Consider the following 23,973-nt stretch of genomic DNA (forward strand, 5'->3'; position numbering starts at 1 on the left):
AAAGAGAGAGAGAGAGAGAACAGCTGTTTTTTGCAGAGATGACAGGATAGGCTGCTTGCACTTTAACAGAAGCTTTATAAGGAAAGCTTTATGGGAAATTTGATGCAATGCCATGATGATGTCACTCATTAGATTCCACTTACTCCTTACAAATTTTCTTCCCATGTGCAAAAGCAAAACATCACCTAAGTGAGAGGGTCATTTCTCTCAGACACATTAACTGTTGAAATAAAAAATGCTTCTGAGTTATAGGACAAGGATATGCACCGTGTCTGAGCTCAGTGAGGGAAGGCGTTTCAGACGGAGAGTCCGGCACCTGCTCCCACTTCCAGAGTGCTAACTACCTCCAGAAGCGCAGCACAGACACTTGGCGTGGGCTTCTTTACCCAGCTGCTAACTGGAAGACTGAGTGCAATGAAGTCAGTCTCACTGAGTAGGAAGGTGCCTAATGTTAGCTCAGCAAAGGCTTTTCCATTCTTCACATGTCCTATGATAGGCTATACTTGCTTCCCTAATCACATGTACTGGCAAATATTTTTAAAAGTATGATCTCATCTAAGTATTTTTTTTTTTTTTTTTTTTTTTTACCAGGAAGCAATCAGCGTGCCTGGGGAAGAGGGAGTCGTTTCGGTTGCCTCTGACACAGACAACCATCATTTCTTGCCTACGTATTTTCCACCCAAGGGCTAGCTGGAGCCTGTGGGCTGTGGCGCTTGCGAGGAATGAGTGAGAGACTGCAAACTCCAGTAAAGCAGCTGTACTGCGTTGGGGCGACAGGGGGCCAGCAGCCTTCTCAGGGCAATGACACTGGTTCTTTGGGATGGACTTTAATCTCTCATTCTTACCAACTTACTATTAAAATGGACCACACGGAGTAAGAATTTCTGGAAAGCAATCCAGTTCTGAGACCCTGTAACGTGGCTCCTTTATTAGCCTGTAGGCAGTTTCTCTGCCCACATCCAACAGTGGGCCCAGCAGAGTGCTCAAGCTTAACCTGCACTAATTCCATCACCTGTGATGATGCTGGGGCGCAAGGGCAATCATGGCAAGTTTACACAGACCCTGCAAACTCCCAGCAGCTGGTCACTGAGTCAGTGGCCCACAGTGGGTGCTCTGTGCCTGGTGAGCACTGGTATTCTCAGATCACATGGCCTCGCCAAGCAAGGGCCACCTACATCATAATCCCCCAGGGTAGCTGTGACCAGGAGCCATGTGTGTCTCCCCTATCCCCACTGAATCGGGATCTCCAGGAGGGGACTGGGCATCTCAGCTGCTAACAAAGCCAATATGCATCCTGGCCCGTAGTCACAGAGTCGCTGCGGGCATTCCAGCAGGGAGCGCAGGAGCAGGGTATCCTTTCCAACAGCCGAGGCCTCATCAGCGAGAATGTTTCTGAGAATGTTTCTTTCTACGTCCTCACCAGGAGAAATCTTGACCCCTATGAAGTCTTTCCAACCCATACAACTTTGACTGAATCACAGAAGGAAATGCCTGGGATTTCTGGTACGGATGTTTCGGTGTGAAGGGTGCTGTGGCTAGCTCTGTAATGTTCCTACTTGCAGTCTGCGTTTATCTGCACCTGCTCCACAGAATGGGCTGGGCGCCTCGACTCTCCCCGCCCACCACCTGGCCTGCAGCAGTGCAGCTCAGCCGCCAAGTACTCAGCTGCCGAAATGCAGTATTAGCCAGAAAGGGCTTTTAATACAGAAACAGAAGTTTTACTAGGAAAGGTATACTTCAGGCACTTAGGAAAACCAATTCTAAACCAAGTTAAGGAGTTGGGTCAAGAATGTCTTTAAGATAGCTAACTGGGTACACAGGTTAGAAGTAGAAATGAGATACAATTTTACCCCCTTTTTCCCCCCCAAAAAATTCCACATCTTCCCTCTGTGCGCTTCCCTAATGCTCCAGTTTTGCTGGAAGTAGCCTTCACCAGCAACAAAGAAAATCTGAATTTCAAGCGTGAAACATGAGGTGCTATGCAATGCTTATGTACCACTAAGTGAGAACAACAAGGCTAAAGCAAAGGAGGGTTTTTTCCAAAGAGCTTCTCAATACCGAGTAAATGGGCCACATGAAGCCAATAAGGGCTCAGCGGAAAGAAATCAAAAACACAGTAAGGCTGAACACTTGCACGGGGAGCCACAGCCAATGCGGTGAAATGGGACCACGGATGGTGACACTGAGGGGAAGGATGCAGTACCTCGGAGGCAAGTGACTTTAACTGGATCCAGAGGGCGTCTCTCAGGACCTGTCTCTCCTGACTGCACTGACCTTTTCCTTTTCCCAAGGCCGCATGAGTACTTAAGCTCATCGGTTGTGAAAACAAATCTGATGAGGTAGCGCAGGAGTCGTCTCCCATCTTTCTTGGAGGAATTCACAGCCTCGTCCCACTGTTTGCTCGTTATGTAGACGGGATAGTTGTTCAACAGCTGCTTGCTTCCCTGGAAAAGCGGAATATTTTCTCATTACCTACCGAGCCAGCCAGCCAGCAGCCAAAGCAATCTCCATTTCAAAGGCAAACCATGCTTTGTAACCAAGTGGCTAGGCTGACAATGAACCAGGGACTGAAGAGCACAAGTAATTGCCCACACTCAGAACGGGCACTTTTCAAATTACATTTGCATTTTCTTTAACAAGAGCCAATGAGGTATAATGAACACCTTTGAAAGAGGAGCTATTTATAACTTGCATTTTAACAGGTAGGTTAAAATGTGTCAGGATCCAATGACAGGGAACACTATTTAAATATAACCTGTAACTTTCTTTTTCAATCTATTAGAATATGCAAAAATGACTTTGAAGAGTGTGATCAAACAGGTCTCTGCACCCTCTGGTTGGCAGTGGCACACTCAGAAATGATGAGGCTGGGGGCCTCCTTTAATAAGGTAGCGCTCGGGTGGGCTGCACCTCACACCTGATCGCCACTGGACCACAGTGCGAACAGCTTCAAACAAGTGGACCTAAAGCAGGGGAAACTGTGGAAACTGGGGGGAGGGGGCCGGAGGGTGGGGATCATTAACAATAATAATGCAAAACAGGTCTCCTCAAATTATGGCTTCTGCAAATGCCATGATGTCAACTCCAAATTTTTCTTACTTTTCACCTCCCTAATTTATGTCTACTATAAAATTCCCAGGCTAAATAGCTGCAGTGGGACTAATTACAGGCGTTTCTGTAACATTTATAAGCCATGTTTAGTCAATTGCACCTACACAACCGTTACTTTAGTTCTGGCTTGTCCATAAAATTCTACAGTCCAGGACAAATTAATTAACCCGTGATCTCACTTTTAATGTACTCCCCTTCCCTAGTAATTAAGGGGTACAAAATAAAGAAGGGAAAAACTCATTCAGTTTTACAACTCTGCAAATTTAGCACAGGTTATAAATTTGGCACTGTTTGGGTCTGACGGGGTTTTACTCCAGAAAGTGCTCTGTGTAGCTAAGCACTGAGAAGGGTGAACAGCACAGGTGCCAACAGGAAGGAGGTCAGGAAACTGTCAGTGAATTGTACACACCGAAGTCACCACTAGAGCATTCAGCCTTTCTTAAACTAGCAATAGTCTGACTCTATTTCAGAAGGGGGACAGTTGGGGCCTGTGCTATGGCACAGCAGGTAAAGCCACCATCTATGACACCAGCATCCCACATGGGTGCTGGTTCGAGTCCCAGCTGCTTCACTTCTGATCCAACTCCTTGCTAATGTGCTTGGGAAAGCAGCAGAAGATGGTCGAAGTACTTGGGACCCTGAACACATGCTGGAGACCTGGAGGAAGCTCTGGGCTCCTGGGTTTGGCCTGGTGCAACCTTGGTCATTGTGCGCACTTGGGGAGCAAACCAGTAGATGGAAGATCTCTCTGTCTCTCCTTCTCTCTCAGTGTAACTCCTTTTAAAAAAAAAAAAAAAAAACCACCACATTTATTCATTTATTTGAAAGAGTTACACGGAGAGAGAAGGAGAGGCAGAGAAAGAGAGAGAGGTCTTCCATCTGCTGGTTCACTCTCCAGATGACAAGTGGTGCCATCCGAATCAAGGAGCCAGAAGCCTCTTCCTCTCACGTGGGTGCAGGGGCCTAAGGACTTGGGCCATCTTCTACTGCTTTCCTAGGCCATAGCAGAGAGCACGATGGGAAATGGAGGCAGCTAGAACTCGAACTGGCACCCATATGGGATGCCAGCACTGCAGGTGGCTGCTTTACCCGCTACGCCACAGCACCCAGCGTTAACTCTCATCATCATTCAAAAAAAAAGGGAAGGGGGTGGTTGGGTGAGGCACATGGTTTGTACTTTGAATTCAATTCAGAGGCAGGCTGGGTTTGACACAAATCTTGGCTCTGTTTCATTAGAGTACCTCAGATGAGTGACTTGAATTTGCTGGATCCAAGTCTGAAACAGAGAGAGTGAAAGCACTGTGGGTTTATGATCAGGAGCACTCTCCAGCCACTGGCTCTGAGCCCAGTCTCCTGCAGGCAGGTGAAACCACAGAGATGGAAACGGGGTCTGAGGCAGGGCAGATGCAGGAGGTGGGCATGAAAGATAGGGATGGGGGTGGGGTGCGGTGGCGCTGTGGCGCGGTGGGTTAAGCCTGATCTGCAGTGCCGGCATCTCATGTGGGTACAGGTTCGAGACTCCACTTCCAATACAGCTCCCTGCTAATGCATCTGCGGAGGCAGTGGAAGACGGTCCAAGTTCCTGGGCCCCTGCCATCCATGTGGGAGACCCAAAGGAGGCTCCTGGCTCCTGACTTTGGCCTGGCCCAACCCTGGCCATTGTGGCCATTTGGGGAGTGAATCAGTGATGAAAGGTACCTCTATCTTTCCCTCTAACTCAGCTTTTCAAATAAATAAATCTTTAAAAAGAAATCAGAAAAAGAAAGAAGATGGGAGGGCAGGCAACCAACCCAGTGAGCCAGGATCCCCAGGGGCATTCTAGTGTGCTTTGAAAACGTAAGGAACAGAGGGCAAACCAGGAGGGGAGGAGACATGGGGAAAGGGATCCCGTGGCTTCCTACGCATGAGGGCAGGGCTTACAATCGTTCTGCCAAGCTGAACCCTCAGCGTTCAGGGCAGCCAGGGGGAGGGGGAGGGTCCAGTCTGGGCGGGGGAATCCGGGGCTGGCTGACTCAGAACCGCTGACTGTGTCTGAAGCGCTTGTGCAGGACAGCCTTAATAGTAATAAGCACTGATGACCAGCCGGAGGCGCTTGCCCAAGCACTCAGGACCCGCGCCTCCTTTCTCCTCCCAGGAGGTGGCACCAGTGCAATTACAGAGCCAGGCTCTGGGGTGGGCCTCAGGCAGGCGTCCTCAGCTTCTTTCTGCCAAGTAGGGCTAAAACCCCCAGCTTGCTGCTTTTGCTGAGCTCATCTCTCACCACCAGAAGCTCATTTTAACTGCAGATTTATCTAGTGCTCCACTCCCAGGGCCAAGAATAGGCCTGGACTAGAGTAGGTGCAGCAGATGCTTGCTAAGGACTACGGACTAACGTGGTACAGCCCTGGCCGCTGCTTCCGGTGCGTCCCCGTGAGCACACTTGTCAGCCTGCATGGCTAGTTTTCAAATCTTTCCTTTATTGAACACTATCCCTCATTTTTAAAAAGAAACTTTCTCTAAGGTGGGTGAGTGCCCTTGGCAAGCTAGGATTACTTGCTATGTTTTCCAAGGAGGTCCGATCCTTTCTCCAGATCTTACAACTCAAAGGTACAGAGCTGGGGAGACCTGCCCCCAAGCCCAGGGTTCACCCCGTGATGCTGCGCCGTGACCCTAGAACAGGACTACTTCAAGATGGGAGGAACTGGTGATTAGGGAGCTGACAAGGCAAGAGAGGAGCTTTCTCCAACCCTTAAAAAAAACTCACGTAACAGTTCAAAAGCTCTCCTAAAGTACAGACGCTCTACATAAAATGTAGGCCCCATAAAATGAAGAAACACCATTTGGAGGTAATTTTCATCAAGAAAAAGAAGAAGAAAGAGAAAAAGAAATTTACAGCACCAAACACCACTCAGAATGTTCTGTTTTATGGATGAGATTTACAATCCAGTTTTAGCATAGTTAATAGAAATAAAATGTGACAAATAATAAAAATGAGAAAATGCTCATGTGCCTGAAATGATAATAAAAATAGTAGAGTAATAATGATGATGATGGGTCATAAAAGTTTAAACAGTCCTATCCAGAGGAAATGTAGAGTCTCCCCTCTTTTTAATTTTCATGGAATTCTGATTGTATATTCTCTTCAATTAGCCACCAACAGGTTATCAGACTCTGATTTAGTGTTGAGTCACTTTGAAGCAATAAAAACGAACAACTTCAACTAACGTCTTCCCAGACTCACAGCCAAATGGAACACACAGCTGTACTTTGAGTAAGGTGGCTACTTCTCAATTAGAATTATGAACAACATGCTACATGACCATAGGCAGGAGGGTGGCATTCAGGGAGTGCTTCCTGGAGGAAGCAGGCTTTTCAGTTGTACCTTTGCTATGTCAGATATATCAAGTTAAAAAATGTGGACTTTATTCAGAGAGAAAAGGATAAGTTTATTCTGGTGCCAGAAAGTTCTGAAACACAAACATCATCTTTTTTATGTTACACATTTCCTGTGAACTTCTTTAAGACCCCTTGTATTTGTGTGTCTAAAACATTTTTGCACCAAAATAAACTCATCTTTTAGCCCATTTTCCACAAACCTTCTGAAGTGCCCTCCTGGACCAGTCTTGCAAGTGTTTACAGTCATTAAAGACACAGGTCCCCATTCAGCAGGCAGGAACTGGGCACCTGCTATGACAAACACTGGGGATGGGACCTGCAGCAGGTGCTTGGGGAGGGAGGACCAGACTGAGGAAGGAAGGGAGAACCAGGCAGGCTCATTTCAGGGGTTGGGGGGCCTGAGTGTTTGATACTCAGGGAAATGTAGCCATGCTTTACAAGGGAAGTAACGTCCAGAGGGAGCTTCGAGAATCTTGTAAAAACGTACTGTTTACAGTGCCAGATCCTCGCTCCCACACAGACCCCTTCTCCTACACAGGGTGAGGCCCGCAGGAAGACAGTGCTCGCCAGCGGGGGGCCCACGTCCTCTGGGCAACTCCCGAAGGCTCATGCTCAAGGGGCATTTTGGGATACCGCTGCTGCCTATGGGAATGGCAGGTTGGCCAGCGGCGGAGTCACAGCTACTGAAAACTGCTCTTTTCTTCCTTGTCTGCCTCCCTCCCTCCCTCCCTCCCTCCGAGTGCAGAGCTGACTCTGAGCTTTGAACAGAGCACTGCCTTTCGGGTAACACCCCAACCCCACCCCGCCACGTCTCAGCAGGCAGCAAGGTGGCTGGCTGGCTGCCCTGTGCCAGGGGCCAGTGCTGTGCGGCACGGAGCCGCCCTGAGCTCGCTGGAGACCTACCTCGGTGGGCTGGTCGGCAGGCTGCGGCATCAGCAGTTGGTTGTGGTGCTGCAGGACGGTCTTCAGGTAATCTAGCACAGTCTGGCAGGGCACTGTGGGGAAGCAACCACACGGCACATGTCAGCAGACTGCAGCGTGCAAAGACACTTGAAAAGACTTCTTGATGGCAACTTCTAAAAAAAAAAAACCCACACTTTCCAAAGGAAACAGACTCTTCTTTCACTTGACATCCGCAGTTATTTGTAAACACAGAGCAGATGCTACGGTGCGGGAGAATGTCCAGGCTCAGCACAATTCACTGAGAACTCTCAAGTCAAACTTTCTCCCAGATGAATCTGGGTCAATGATAATGAACGCCCCACAGAACAAGACATCTTGTCTTTTCAAATCCAAGTTGTAGCGCTAGCGTCTCATGATGCTTTCTGAAATTAATGTACTAAAAACTACTAGTTCGTGGGCTTGTAATCAGTAATTTAATGCTCAGTTTTAATGACGGATTCCTCCTTGGTTCTTTAGTAAGCAGGAATTCCACCCAGTGTAGTCTCCCTCCCAATATGAATACACCTGGGCACAAGTTTCTGATGCATTATTTGTTTTGGAGGCTTGGTCTTACAGACTTCACTGAATAATTACAGTAACACTGAACGGCTATCAGGCCAACATAGACCTGACATTTCTGGTACTCTTGCACAAATAATGCTGACATATTAAGGTTTCTATGAGAACCCTTTCTGGAGTATTAACTAATTTTTTTAAAAGGCCTTGGTAGCTCAGTTAATAACCTAATTTACACAAACTGCTGCCACTATCTTTCTTAGCTGTGTGTTTTAAGATGTTTTTGTCACATTTAAGAAAAGAATAAATATTTAACCTAAGCCCCGATTTTAAAATCTCACTACTGAGCTTTGCACTTTGATTTTCCCACTTTTTATTTTTTTAAAGACCACAAACTCAAGTTATCATCTTTATCTCCTGCTAATGGCTCTAGGTTTCTTAAGTAAAATCACATTGTTCACATAACAAATCAAAAATTTTATCAATATCATTTTGTAGAATTTGAATCATAGGCAGAGGTCAGGAAATGTTTATTCTTACTATAACAGTGTTTTCTCCAATAACCACCCTCACAGATCTGCATTACAGATCAGTGTCACTGCCACTCCCGCAACTGCTCAATTACCACGCAAGTCAATGAAAATAAGTCACACTGCTAGCAGTGTGAAGCAGACCTATTACTAAGCCAGGTTCATAAAACCTATCAAGTGTCCCTAATTCCACCAGCTTATCAAAAACGTCTAACCCACTTTAGAATGTGTCTTCCTGGGGTGAGCATCTGGCGCATCACTGAAGATGCTGCTTGCGACCCCCTATCCCATATCAGAGTGGCTGGGTTTGGGACTCAGCTCAGTGTCTGCTTCCAGCCTCCAGCTCATGTGCACTAGAGGATGTGGTGACAATGGATCAAGTACTTGGGTCCCAGCCGCCCATGTAGGAGACCCAGACTGAGTTCCAGTTTCCTGGTTTAAGTTTGTCCCAGTCCTGGCTTGGCTGCTGTGAACATCTGGGGAGTGAACTAGTAGGAGGAAATTATGAAGTGGAAAAAGGCTAAAGACTTGAGAAACTAACAGATGGCAGACAGGTCTGCCTTTGAGTTCTCTAACTCTGAGACCTCTGGGGACTTCATTTGACTTCTATGTCTGCATCTCTTCTGCACAGGACTGATAACAGAATTCGAAGCAGCACTGTGTTCTTTACAGTTAGAATAAAATGCAATGGTACATATGTCACTGCTCTCCAAGTGATATGTGCAAGACATTATCTTGATTTAGCTTGAAATTTTCAATAAGTTTGTAAACATTAGGCTTATTAGGATTGAATAAACTTTTTTTTGATCCCTTAAACACATTTTACCACCATCAGGATATTTATGAAAAAAATTTCCAAAGATGCACAAACATGCCTATGAGGTGGCACACAGAACTGAATCTTCAATATGACCTCACCCACATTAAATTAATTATGTGCACAGATAGGAAGCAGGATGAGCAAAGAGGAAAGGAAGAAATAGGCCAAAGTGTTTGATAATAATAATTAACAATGACTGTATTTTATGTGTCAGATTAGGATTTATCTTTTGTCATAGTTATGAAAATCATGAAGTCATTAAAAAAATCTGTAGAGTGGGCACAATAATTTTATAAGTTGTAAGCTTCAAAAAAATGTCTGTCTCCATGTTATCTCTGTGTCTATCTCCCCTGCCTTGCTATGTCACCCTCAGTGGTGGCTGCACCACCCTGGAGGGCTAGGAGGCTCACCTTTCTCTCCTTATACACACAGCACATGGGCAGCAGTGCTGGGCTCCGGTCAAGGCCAGCTGAGTGACACTGCTGGAAGGAAATGGAGTTTATGTGCATTTACTGGCTAGGCAAGGCAAGCAGATCCTGCACACAGGTATCTGAGGATAAGGCTTAAGGCCAGGGAGACAGAGGACAAACTCCTCTTCAGCCAACTTAAACAGCCGCTGCCCTGGGTGCTGGAGAAGCACTCTCCCCTGTGGCCCTCCCAAACACGATCTCGCCAAGGCAGGGGCTTCCAGCCCAGGGTCAGAGGGGACCCTGCTGCTAAGCACTGAGAACATCACTCTGGACTTGGGGCTCTTTGGATAGTAGCCTACAATTAGACAGGAAAGCAATAAAGTAAAATGAAATAATTTGGGGCGCAGGAATCAGTGTGTCTGTTCAGTGGAAGCAGGCGTGTGGAACATGTTATCCTGGCCCACAGCTATGCCATGCTGTCTGCCTGGGAGAAACATGGGCACTGAAAGGCAACCACGAAACCTCCTGTCCACCTGTTGCTTTCTTCTGATAACACACAGTTCTACGGACAACTGTGCGATTCCTGCATGAGAACTCGGCCCTCAAAGAGAAGCCAGTGCTTCATGTGATTGTGTGCAACGCAGGCTACCATCTGGCTCCTTCGAAGGGAGGTGTTATCAGGTTAGGGTTTACAGCAGCACCTAAAAAGAAAACAATACATCAACAGGGTCCCTAAGTAGTGGGTTATGCCCCACACGCCGTAACAACTAATGGTTTCCTTGTGCAAATCATGAATGTTAAGCAAGTCCCTCTCAGTGATGGAGAAACCACTATCTCACACTGGGCAGATTCATTCATTTGCTTGCTCATTCTGCAAAAACAAAGTCAAAGGAATCTAGTAGGTTTAATGAAACATAAACCATATCAAGTTTTTTAAAAATTATGTATTTATTTGTATTGTCACTTACTCTCTACGCCATCCTTGGCAAATCACTTAATCCCTCTGTGCCTCTGTTGTCTCACCTGTGAATCTGGGACAGTTACCCACTGCACACCCTGGAGTGTAGCAGCAGCTACTCTGCACCTACACTGCACCTACTCCAAGTGTTTTTTACTCTCTTAAAATGTCCTATTATCCAGAAATTGTCTTTATTTATTTATTTTTAATTAATTAATTTATTTTTTGACAGGCAGAGTGGATAGTGAGGGAGAGACAGAGAGAAAGGTCTTCCTTTGCCGTTGGTTCACCCTCCAATGGCCACAGTGGCCGGCGCGCTGCGGCCGGCGCACCGCACTGATCCAAAGCCAGGAGCCAGGCACTTCTCCTGGTCTCCCATGGGGTGCAGGGCCCAAGCACTTGGGCCATCCTCCACTGCACTCCCTGGCCACAGCAGAGAGCTGGCCTGGAAGAGGGGCAACCGGGAAAGAACCCGGTGCCCCGACCGGGACTAGAACCTGGTGTGCCGGCGCCGCTAGGTGGAGGATTAGCCTAGTGAGCCGCGGCGCCGGCCTCAGAAACTGTCTTTATTATCACTTTTTAGTCTTTTAGAAAATGACACCAGTGATTTGCAAATTTTCTCACTTGTTAAAACATATTTGCAACCCTCCAAACAATGTATGTCACGCTTTTGCAGTTCTTTGCACGCATGTGCAGAGCAAGGAGAAATCCGAGTCGTGTGACATGCACATATCCCCAGCTGAAGCTGAACAAAGTTATCTTCTCTTCCTGTTTCAGCTCAGACACTCCAAACAAGTGTCCCTACCTAGTCTACTTAGTGCTATGCGGTTTTGTTTCTGCTTTTTTCTGGTGATTTCACTGTTTAAGTGGTCAATTATGGTGCTGGAGTGCTGTTTAATGTTGCTAACAGGAAGAAGGCTATGATGTGCCTTACAGAGAAAACAGGTGTGTTAGAGAAGCTCAGGCATGACTTAACAGAGCTGCTGCCACAAGTTCAACGTTGATCAACCAAGAACAAATATTAAATAAGGTCTCTTTAAATAAACATACACATAAACAAGATCATGTGTTGATCAGCTGATGAAAATGTCCACTGAGTTGCAGGAACTGAGCTCTGTATTCCGCCCAGGAGTAATGTTTCAGCATTCATTGATTCAGGGTTCACCAGTGACTTCTCAGAGCACAGTCACCACAGAGAAGAAGAACTGGCTGTACATCAAGGGTGGGGGGGTACACACTAGATGTGGAGTGAGACGGCTTAGCGTGTGGCCCCGGTCTGCAGCTGACATCACCTACCCAGATCTCAACCTCCATGTCTGTTAAATGGGAATGACGTTAGTTGTCACCCAAGAGAGTTATAAGAAAAACTTGGGATGATCACAGTGTATGCTTTAGAAAGCAGAAGGCCCTATAAAAGTATCAGCAATACTCTTCAATAAATGGTCCTAGAAAACTGGATGTGTACACACAAAGGAATGAAATTAGACCCTTATCTTACACCACACACACAAATCAACTCATAATACATAAATGACATTTAAATGCAAGACCAGAAACTTTATAAAACTCCTAGCAGAGGGGGAGGTCATTTGGCCTAATGGTTAAGATACCCATGTTCCACATCTGAGTTCACGGGTTCAGCATCTGGCTCCTGACCCCAGCTTCCCACTGATGCTGACTCTGGGAGACAGTGGTGCTGGCTCCAGTGATTGGGTTCTGCCACCCATGTGGGAAATGCAGATTGTGTTCCTAGGTCCAGTCCCAGCCCAGGCCGCTGGAGGCACTGGGGGAGTGAACCAATGGATGGAAACTCTGTATGCGTGTGTGTGTGCGTGCACGCGCGTTTCTTCTATGTTTCAAACAAACAAAACTCCAAGAAAGGAACACAGGGGAAATGCCCCTGAACATTAGCTTTGGCAATGATTTTTTGGGATACCAAGCCGAAAGTAGTACTCACAAAAGCAAAAATAAATAAAAGAAACTACATCAAACTAAAAAGCTTCTGCATACAAAGGAAACAATCAACAAAATGGAATAGTATGAAGTACTATTAGCCTATTCTATATTAGTATGAATTAGCCTATGACTTGGAAGAATATTTGCATACTATGTATGTGATAAGAGGTTAATATCTGAAACATAAAGAACTCACACACAAAAAATAGTAGAAAATCAAACAGGTCAATTGAAACAACTGCAGAAGACCCGAAGAAAATCGCCTCTCTTCTATCCTTCTACCTCCTGCTTCCCTGGTAATCACTGTTGTGCTCTCTCTAGATATCTGAACTATACATAAAAATTGCCAACAAGTACATGAAAAGGTGTTCAACACCATTAATCATCAGGGAAATGCAAATTAACATCACCTAATCATCTCAGGCTCATTAGGAGGGGTTACTATCAAAAAGTCAGAGGATAACAAATGCTGGCAAGAGTGTAGGGAAAAGTGAACCCCAGGGGTCCAGCAGAGTGGTGCAGTGGGTTAAGCCACTGCTTGCAACACCAGCATCCCATAGTAGAGTGCTGGCTTGAGTCCTGGCTGCTCCACTTCCAATCCAGCTCCTTGCTAAATGTGCCTGGGACAGCAGCAGATGATGGTGCAAGCACCCATGTGGGAGACCCCGATGGAGTTCTCTGGCTTCAGCCTGATGCGGCCCTGGCCATGGCAACCATCTTGGGGAGCAAACCAGCGGATGGAAGATCTCTCTGTCCCTCTCTCTCTGTATTCTGACTTCCAAAACTTAATAAATATTTTTAAAAAAAATTAAAAACAGTACTACCACAGGACTCAGCAATCCTTGTTTTGGCACATATGCAAAGGAAATGAAATTACCACCTTGTAAAGACAGCCATACTTCCACATTCACTGGTAACATTGTCCATTGACAGCCAAGATATGGAAATAACCTCAGTGTCTCTGGATGGGTGAATGGGTAAAGATACCACGATGGAGTATTATTAAGCCTTGAAAAGGAATGAGAACTGGCTATCTGCCACAATATGGATGAGCATGGAGGATATCATGCCAAATGAAACAACCCAGACACATGAGTCAAAATGCAAGGTTACTTTTTTTTTTCTTTTTTAAATTTTTTTAAATTTTTTGACAGGCAGAGTGGACAGTGAGAGAGAGACAGAGAGAAAGGTCTTCCTTTTGCCGTTGGTTCACCTTCTAATGGCCGCCGCGGCCAGCGCACCACGCTGATCCGATGGCAGGAGCCAGGTACTTATCCTGGTCTCCCATGGGGTGCAGGGCCCAAGCACTTGGGCCATCCTCCACTGCACTCCCTGGCCACAGCAGAGAGCTGGCCTGGAAGAGGGGCAACCGAGACAGAATCCGGCGCCCCGACCAGGACTAGAACCCGGTGTGCCGGCGCCGCAAGGTGGAGGATTAGCCTAGTGAGCCGCGGCGCCGGCCGCAAGGTTACTTCTAAAAGTTCAAGGAACGATGGAATTAAAGGTAAGTTTATTTGGCTGCAAAAAAATTTTGAAATCTAGTTTTTTCTTAATATGTATTTTCCATGAACCTTTTGAAGACCCCTTCTATTTAGTGATCTCATTTACATATAAAATCTTAAAAAAAAAAAAACAACAACACAGGCTGGCGCCACAGCTCAATAGGCTAATCCTCCACCTGCGGTGCCGGCACACCGGGTTCTAGTCCCAGTTGGGGCGCTGGATTCTGTCCTGGTTGCTCCTCTTCCAGGCCAGCTCTCTGCTGTGGCCCAGGAAGGCAGTGGAGGATGGCCCAAGTGCTCAGGCCCTGCACCCGCATGGGAGACCAGGAGAAGTGCCTGGCTCTGGGCTTCGGATCAGCGCGGTGCGCCTGCCGCAGCGTGCCAGCCACAGCAGCCATTGGGGGGTGAACCAACGGAAAAGCGGAAAAGGACCTTTCTGTCTCTCTCTCTCACTGTCGACTATGCCTGTCAAAAAAAAAAAAAAAAAAAAGGAAAAAAAAAGGAAAAAAAAAAACAAGAAAAAGAAAAAAAAAAACACAAACAGGAAATTCAAATACACAGAGACCAGGAACAAAACAGTGAGTGCTAGAGGCAGGGAACTACAGATGTAGGAATACATGTAGAATGGACAAGTCTAGACTCTAGTGTGCAACATGAGGACAGGTGACAAAATCACACTGTGCACAGGATTCATGCTAACTGGGTACATTTTAGTTCCTCATGCACACACACACACACACACACAAAGGGATAACTGTAAAATAATGAATTCCTGTATCTTGTATCATGTTATATACCTTAAATATACACAATAAAAATACATTTTTTAATAAAAAATCAAGAATAGACATCTCTTTCTTATATAGCACTTAGAAAATGTCAAGGTATTTCCAATGTGTTGTAACTAAATGATTACTTTGGAAAAATTTTAAAGGTCTGCATTTTTAAAAAAGATTTATTTATTTATTTTGAAAGTTATATAGAGAGACACAGAGTGATGTGGAGAGAGAGAAAGAAGTCTTCATCCACTGGTTCACTCCCCAAATGGCTACAATGGCTGGGGCTGGGCCAGGGTGAAACCAGGAGTCAGGAGCTTCTTCCAGGTCTCCCGCCTGGGTGCAGGGGCCATCTTTTGCTGCTTTCCCAGGGGCATTAGCAGGGAGCTGGTTCGGAAAGTGGAGCATTCAGGACTCAAACTGGTGCCCACATGGGATGCCGGCATTGCAGGATTAACCTGTTATGCTACAGTGCCAGCCTCACTTTGGAAAAATTTTAAAAATTACATTTTGATTCTAAGACCCACTAGTTTTCATATTTTAACATCTATGAACATTTTCTTTTGAAAAAGATAATGGCACTATACAATTAAGACCGGCTGCTTCTTTCCTCCACCCTTAGTGGCAAGGGAAGGTGAGTGTGTCTCACATTCGATGGTGTCTCAGCTCAGATGAAACGTGGCATTTTGTATCCAGCCTCCTGCACACCCTTCATTGGTTCAGTGTTGGCTGTAGGCTCTCCAACTAAAAGAGGCGATGCTACAGCTTCACCCATCACTTTCCTTTTTTAAAGAACCTCTCAGCCCTTCACAGTCCTGGTCCAATGTCCTATTCTGTGGCTTTTGTTTGTTAGCACAATAGCATTTTCTTTTCAAAAGCTTTAACTTTTTAAACAGGCTTTCTAATTTCTAGCATGATGAGCTAATACAAAAGAGAACATGCCAGTGCCATTTCTGGGGGGTAACAAGTTGACCCACCAATGGCTTCCGGCGGTGTGGTCGAAGACTGTGTCAAGTTTTTTACCAACACCACAGGGACACAGGGCCTCTCGGGTGGCACCAGCCGTAGGGCATGTGCCCGACCTTCTTGCTAAGGTCTAGTACCTTCCTTCTGCACTTCCAGAGCTGCCCACATGCAACCATTTCTTCTTCTACACTGACAGGCTCCTTCTTTTAACTCCCGCTTCAAGAACTGCTCCCTGGTAGGAAGGCTTTATTTCAGGAAAAAAGGAAACCGGTTTCCGAGGCTTCCACAGCCCGCCCCTGGAGAGGCAAAGAAGGGACAGGGATGACATCTGGGCTCCAGCCTGCTCGCCGCTGAGACTGCTTCTTCCTCTGTACTCAGCACGTTGCCCAGTTGTACAAAACCACTGCGCGATGGGGACATTCTATTGTCTGTCCAGGGACGTACTGACCCCGGACCACGGGGACCTACGGGGGTATAGCTAAGGGAAAGTCCACACCAAGGGGCCGGCGTTGTGGTGCAGTGGGTAAAGCTGCAATCCAATATGAGTCCTGGCTGCTCCACTTCTCATCCAGCTCCCTGTTAATGGCCTGGGAAAGCAGTAGAAGATGGCCCAAGTGCTTGGGTCCCTGCTACCCATGTGAGAGACCCAAAAAAATCTCCTGGCTCCTGGCTTTGCCCTGGCCCAGCCCCAGCCACAGCTGTTGCTCTGATTTTCAAATAAATAAATAAACCTTAAAGAAAAAGAAAATCCACCCCAAATTATAGAGGGGAGTTATTGTTTGACAAAATAAACCCTTTAGTACACACAAAACCAGTGTATTGTTTACTGTCTTCTAAGGGGTACCTAAAATTTGCAGATTTGGGCCAGTGCTGTGGCATAGTGGGTTAAGCTGCAGTGCTGGTATTTCACATGGGCACTACTGGTTCATGTCCTAGCTGATCCACTTCCGATCCAGCTCCCTGCTGATGTGCCTGGGAAATTAGCAGAAGTTTGCCCAAGTTCTTGGGCCCCTGCGACCACGTGGGAGACCTGGGTGAAGCTCTTGGTCCTGGCTGGCTTTGGTCTGGCCCAGCCCTGGCGTTGCAGCCACTTGAGGGGTGAATCAGCAGATGGAACATCTCTTCTCTGTCTCTCCCTCTTTCTCTGTAACTCTGCCTTTCAAATAAATAAAGCAAAAAATACAATTAGCAGATTCCCTCCCTGCTAATATATCCAGTAAAGAGTGGATTTTTGGGTGACCACCTACACTAAGGTTTGTTGTTTCCCCAAAGGTGGGGTTTGGGAGATGAAAGTGGGAGGGTGGTGAGTCTCTGTGTGATCAAGGTTTTGGCTCCAAGATGAACTTCACTTTCACCTTTCCCAGCACTGAGACTTCCCTAGGTAACACTGACCTGTGATGAGCAATCACAACATAGCTAACCTTCTCCTCATTTTAAACTACTTTTTTCCATGCCTAACTGCTAAACTGGCTTTTCATCTGTGTTACTGGGTTTCCATATGTGTTGTATGATCCGGTCACAGTTGTCTACGTGAAATGGTTACTGGTTCTTGGCTGCAATGTTTTCAGTACCAGCAGTGACCATTAGTTTAATTTCAACCAGTGTCATTCAGCGTCAAATTATCATGAGGGCTGAAGAAAGTGTAGCATTTTTGTCTTTCTGGGAAGTACAGAGCAACAACGAACAGTAGCAGGCTAATGCTGAATGATCCCCCACACAGGTACCTGACCTGGCATGGGTTCAGGCAACAAGAGGTGGACTGCACCCTAAATTGCTTAGGATATATCAAGAACATGCAGCTTAAATAAATCTTAAAAAGGGGGGGGCTGGCACTGTTGCGCAGCAGGTTAACTAACGCCCTGGCCTGGGATGCCAGCATCCCATATGGGTGCAGGTTCGAGACCTGGCTGCCCCACTTCCAATCCAGCTCTCTGCTATGGCCTGGGAAAGCAGTAGAAGATGGCCCAAGGACCCTGCACCCATGTGGGAGACCCGGAAGAAGCTCCTGGCTCCTGGCTTTGGATCGGTGCAGCTCTGGCTGTTGTGGCCAATTGGGGAGTGAACCATCGGATGGAGGACCTTTCTCTCTTCCTCTCCTCTCTCTGTGTAACTCTTTAAAATAAATAAATCTTAAAAAAAGAAGAACATGTAGCTTGTCAAAGACTGAGAATTGGGAACTAGAGGAGAATACTCTGGACATCTGTCCCCTGTGCTCAACCTGTGCAACTCCTGTGAGATGAGATGGAACAGGATTCAAGGGCTTCTTAAGGTGGCCTCCTGCGGCCATGGACCTGGATAGCTGCCCAAGTCTTTGCATCCTGGTGACCTCCAGGACATTCTTTACGCCCCCATAAAGAGGCCCTTTAGCGAAACCCACAGAGAACTGACTGTGATTTACTGAGCTGTAGGGGTTCCCACCGTGTGTCAGCTGTGACCTTCCTGACTTGGGGAAATCAAGAATTTTCAGGTTCCAGCACATTCTTCTGGGTTCTACCCAGTGCCTCCCCTGTAGTTAGCTTCTGCCTGGCATAGGGAGGCTCCAAGATTCTGCATCTACCCCCCAGCTCCAATGCAAAAACACAGACTGGATTTACTTTACTTCTTCGTTCTTCCTCACAAGAGGACCACACTTAACCTAATTCCCAAATGAACCGCACTTGCAGCTCTAGGGCAAATTCTTTTAAATGAAAGGATGGGGAGGGTGTTGGTGTTAGGGTGAAGACCCTCGAAGGGTTGCCCACATCCCAAATCAGTGTTTGGGTTCCAGTCCTGGCTCTGCTCCCATTTCCAGCTTCCTGTTAATGTGCACCCTGGGAGGCAGCAAGTGGTGGCTCAAGTAACTTGGGTCCCTGCCACCCAAGTCGGAGAGCTGAATTGAGTCTGGGTGCCTAGCTTTGGCCTGGCCCAGTCCTGGCTGTTGAAGGTTTCTGCAGAGTGAACCAGCAGACTGGCAATGGGTTTTATTTGTCTTTCAAATAAATAAAAATTTGAAAAATAAAAAATAAACGAGGTGTGGTCATTTTGGCAGTGAATAAAGCTGCCGCCTGCGACACTGGCGTCCCATATGGGCACTAGTTCAAGTACTGGTTGTTTCATTTCCAACCCAGCTCCCTGCTAATGGCCTGGGAAAAGCAGGGTCTCTGCCACCCACGTTGGAGAGCTGGATGAACCGCCTGGCCCAGCTCTGACCATTGTGGCCATCTGGAGAGTGAACTACAGGATGAAAGATCTCTCTTTGTGTCTCTCTTTCTCTGTAACTCTTTCAAATAAATAAATACATTAAAAAAAAAAGACAGTAAGTAAACCAATCAGGGGTGGGAGTTGTGGCACAGTGGACTAAGCTGTCGCTTGGGATGCCCTTGTCCCATACTGGATTAAATACTGTTTTTTAATTTTTTTAAAAAAGGCTACTTATTTTCATTTTATTTGGAAGGTACACACACACCCACACAAACGGGAACCATTAGAGACAGCTCATTCATCTGCTGTTTTACTCTACAAATGCTTGCAACAGCTGGAGCTAGACCAGGCCAAAGCCAGGAGCTGGGAACACAGTCAAGGTCTCCCAATGGGTGGTGGGTGGCAGGGACCCAAGTAACTGAGCCCTCATCGGATACCTCTGCAGGATGTGCATTAGTGGGAAGCTGGATCCAAAGTGAAGCTTATGCTTGAACCAGGAACTCCAATGTGGGATGCAGGTATCCCAAGGGGTGTCTTAACTGCTGTGACACCTGCCCCAGGACTAACTTTTGATTCAGCAATTTTTTAAAAGATTTACCTTTATTTATTTGAAAGAGGGAGTTACAGAGAAGTAGAGGCAGAAGCAGAGAGAGAGAGAGGTCTTCCTTTGCTGGTACACTTCCCAGATGGCTAAAATGGCTGGAGCTGTGTCAAGCTGAAGCCAGGAGCCAGGAGCTTCTTCCTGGTCTCCCACGTGGGTGCAGGGGCCCAAGGACTTGGGCCATCTTCCACTGCTTTCCCAGGCCATAGCAGAGAGCTGGATCAAAATGGAGCAGCTGGGACTCGAGCAGGGCCCATATGGGATGCCAGCACTGCAGGTGGCAGCTTCACCCACTATGCCACAGCACCAGCCCCACTTTATTAATTACTAAATTTTATTTATTTATTTGAAAGGCAGAGTGAAACAGAGAGAGAGAGAGAGAGAGAGAGAGAGACAGAGAGAAGAAACAGATTTTCCATCAGCTGGTTCACTCCCCGAGTGCCCCCAATAGCTGGGGCTAGGCCAGGAGTCCACAATTTCATCTGGGTCTCCCACATAGATGGCCGAAATCCAGGCACTTGGGCCTCACCGCTGGCTCCCAGGTGCATTAGCAGGAAGTTGGAGTTGGGAGCAGAGTAGACAGGACCTGAACTAGTACTCAGATACGGGATGCAGGAGTCCTCATGTGGCAGCTTCATCTGCTGAACCACAACGCCTGCTATAAAAGCAACTTTCTTCGACATCGCTTCCATTCTAGATTAGCTGCCAAACTGGGCTGAGTAAAGACACTGAGTTAGGAAAAGAACAAAACTTCTATTTATGTATGTCACCCTTAAGTTTTTTAAAATTTATGTGTGTTTAATTTTGAACACAGTATTCATATAGTACTACATATATGTCATTAACCAATAAATATGTGATTGAAATGGTTTGAAGATATTATTGTAGCTAATGCTTATTTTCAAATTAGTCATTTATTTGAAAGTCTGAGCGACAGAGGGAGAGTCAGAGACAGAGATCTTCCATTTGCTGGTTCACTCTCCAAATGCTGGCGCCAAGAGCTAGGAACTCTATCCAGGTTTCTCATGTGGATGGCAGGAACCCAAATACCTAGGTCATCATCTGCTGCCTCTAAGGAACATCAGCAGGAAACTGGATCAGAAGCATGCAGTAGCCAGGACTCAAATCAGGCACTCAGGCCGGCGCCGCGGCTCACTAGGCTAATCCTCCGCCTAGCGGCGCTGGCACACCGGGTTCTAGTCCCGGTTGGGGCGCCGAATTCTGTCCTGGTTGCTCCTCTTCCAGTCCAGCTCTCTGCTGTGGCCAGGGAGTGCAGTGGAGGATGGCCCAGGTGCTTGGGCCCTGCACCCCATGGGAGACCAGGAAAAGCACCTGGCTCTTGGCTTCTGCCATCAGATCAGCGAGGTGCACCGGCCGCAGCGCGCCGGCCGCGGCGGCCATTGGAGGGTGAACCAAAGGCAAAGGAAGACCTTTCTCTCTGTCTCTCTCTCTCACTGTCCACTCTGCCTGTCAAAAAAATAAATAAATAAAAAATAAATAAATAAAAAAAATCAGGCACTCAGACATGGGATGTGGGCATCCCAAAATGGTGGCTTAACCCACTGCCACTGTACCACAATGCCTACCCCTAGCTAATGGTCTGTCTTTTGCAAAACCATAGACATGAATTCAAAGATAAAAGTGAAATCAGTTCTTTCCCAAACAGTGAAAGAAGACAACTTAGCAACTGAGAGGTCTTGCAGTAAACATGACTTTACTACTGTGAAAATCTATAGTCTCCAAAGAGGCAGGAAATGCCTTACATTTAGCCAGAGGCATGAATAGTTCGGGGTCAGCTTAATTACTCATCTATCTTTGACCTATCAATTTCAGCTTACAGTTTCTTATTCACTTTAAGTGCGAGCGTTCATGCTAAAAAGTGACTGTGCCTGTTGAAACTTAACCAAAAAAGCAAGGGGAACTGCTAGAACAGAAGAGGCCATTTCCTTTGTTGAGTACTGCTATAGCCCTGCTCTGGAAGCACTGTCTGTCTTAATTTCTACGAGACGTTTTTAAAGGAAACATGGGCTCACAGTCCTTGAACCAGCTCATTGTCAAGGCACCGCCTCTAGAACTTGTGTGTCAATGGAGACAACTTTTACCCAACAATTCTATGTGACAAGCAAGACAGGCCTGTGGCTCACTCTGAAGCTTCCTGCCTGGCATGGGATAGGACTCATACCTGGGATGCTCTCAAGTTTCCTTCTGAGCTCTTCATTTTCTTGTTGTAGTGAAATAACCTCCTGCTCCAGCTCTTGGCATCGAGGACAGTAGCCTTCCTCTTCCTCCTCCTCTTCCTCCTCTGGCAGCGTGGAGGACGATGGGTGACCGTGGGATTCGGATGTTGCTGGGGAGGTCCAGCCACCTAGTGTGTGCACCGGGGAGGTCGACAGGGGATCCACGTCAGCCAAGTGGCCATACTCGCTGACCGATGAGGTGTTAGGAGTCGGAAAGCTCCCCGAGAGCAGGTAATTCTGCAGGGAGTCAGTGAAAACTCTCAAGAAGGCAGAAGTCTGCTGTTTCCTTTGCATATATTGCATCTCGATGTCTACATTGTCTGAGGTCTGACTGTGGACCCCTTTCCCAACGTGACACTGCTCCTGTCTTTCGTTATAATTTGAGCCTTCTTGCTTTACACAAGAAATCATGGATTGAGAATGGTTGGAGTCCAGAAGTTTCCCTCCACAATTTAATAGGCTAAGAACTCGACTGCACTGCTGGGCAAAGGCATCCAAGATCATCCGGCTCTCTGCAACAAACAAAAAGACACGGCAGTGACCAACACGCAAGGGTGAGGGATGAGGAAGGTGTTCAACGCTAACATTATTTACACATAATCGGAGAATGAAGTCTACTCTGTCATAAACCAAGATGACCCAGTGAATCCACTGTTAACAGGACATCCCGCTTCCTGCGGTCCTGCAACTGGTGGGGTACCTTCAGTCCTTACTCTAGCACATGGCGGCACCGTGACTCTGGGTACCTGCATAGGTATTTCAGTCTGTGGCATCCACCGGCCTGCACAGGTCTGGACTCACACCTTTGGCTTTATAAATACCCTTTCTCTAACGAATCGAAGTGAGCTACCACAGACTCAATTCCTCATTGATAGGAGGGCTTACAGCAATCATTACTGCTATTTCTGGAGTGCCCTCATGCCCTTGCCATTAATCAGCTGATACAATCCCTGTCGACAGTACGTAGCTCCCAGATGCACACTGGAGAAGAAAGATAAGTCTTTGTGAAGAGCTCACTGAGCTAAAACAAAGAGTGGGCCTATAGGCAATGGATGAGCACAAAACAGTACCGTACACGTCATCCAATATCAGCATTCATGGCCCTTCTTTTAATTTACCCCTCACTTGGATTTGTTGTCAAAGCCAATGTTTTGGCTGACCAAGATCAGTACCATCTGAAAGTCAGCAGTGTTTCTTCTTGGAACCTCTTTCATTAGACTGCCGAATCTCCTACAATGGCACGTGCTGTGGGAGCCAGGTAGCACGCATGTATGAACTTTAAAGCATACTAATTGTCAAGCAGTGAAAAGCAAAAGCAAACGGAAAGCAATCAACCCACTGCAAAAACAAAGGAGGAAAAAAAGCCCTGCAAATTGTGAAAGTGTGATTTTAAAAACTTCATTCGTCCAAGGGTCCTAAGGTAAATGTCATCGGGGCAGCCTCTCGTTGGCTAAATACCGCCTAGAATGGACTATCACACACAGAGAGGTAGAGTCTCCAGGGCACAACACAGACGGACCAGGACGCCTCTCACTTCCTCTCCCCCTTTCCTAGAATAAGGGCAACACACAAAGTATTGGAAATTTTAGATGCCAATTGCTTCTGATAAAATGTAGCTAGGTAGTGTCTCTCTAAAAGTGCTGACTAGTCCATTTTTCCCCTAGGGGGAGAAATCTCTTTTAAAATAATAGTGAGATGCTCAAGGGTTTCTATGGGAGTACACAGAAAAATCCTCTAGAAAACCCAGCATGCGGGGCCAGTGCTGTGGCGCAGCAGGTTAAAGCCCTAGCCCGAAGTGCCGGCATTCCATATGGGTGCCAGTTCTAGTCCTGGCTGCTCCTCTTTTGATCCAGCTCTCTGCTATGGCCTGGGAAAGCAGTGGAGGATGGCCCAAGTCTTTGGGCCCCTGCACCCGCATGGGAGACCTGGAAGAAGCTCCTGGCTCCTGGCTTCGGATTGGCACAGCTCCGGCTGTTGAGGCCATCTGGGGAGTGGACCAGCGGATGGAAGACCTGTCTATCTCTACCTCTCTATATAACTCTGTCTTTCAAATAAATAAAATAAATCTTTACAAAAAGAAAGAAAAAAAAGAA

At 46.8% G+C, this 23,973-nt stretch overlaps 1 protein-coding gene across 2 annotated transcripts in view; it reads right to left on the minus strand.

Moving 5' to 3' along the window:
- The window catches only part of BEND4 (BEN domain containing 4), a 38,727-nt gene that overhangs the window by 7,473 nt on the left and 7,281 nt on the right, over positions 1-23,973 (minus strand). Inside the window, exons 2-4 of one of the 2 annotated variants that reach the window (XM_017350896.4) lie at positions 21,826-22,392; positions 7,390-7,481; positions 2,204-2,444 (exon numbers count right to left, since the gene is read on the minus strand). In XM_017350896.4, coding sequence (XP_017206385.2) covers positions 2,204-2,444; positions 7,390-7,481; positions 21,826-22,392 — 900 coding nt within the window. The remainder of the gene's footprint in view (positions 1-2,203; positions 2,445-7,389; positions 7,482-21,825; positions 22,393-23,973) is intronic. The other variant, XM_051831123.3, reaches the window with a different exon arrangement.

The sequence above is a fragment of the Oryctolagus cuniculus genome, chromosome 2 (genome assembly GCF_051225735.1).
Source record: "Oryctolagus cuniculus isolate XC-2025 breed Fujian yellow rabbit chromosome 2, ASM5122573v1, whole genome shotgun sequence".
NCBI lineage: Eukaryota > Metazoa > Chordata > Mammalia > Lagomorpha > Leporidae > Oryctolagus > Oryctolagus cuniculus.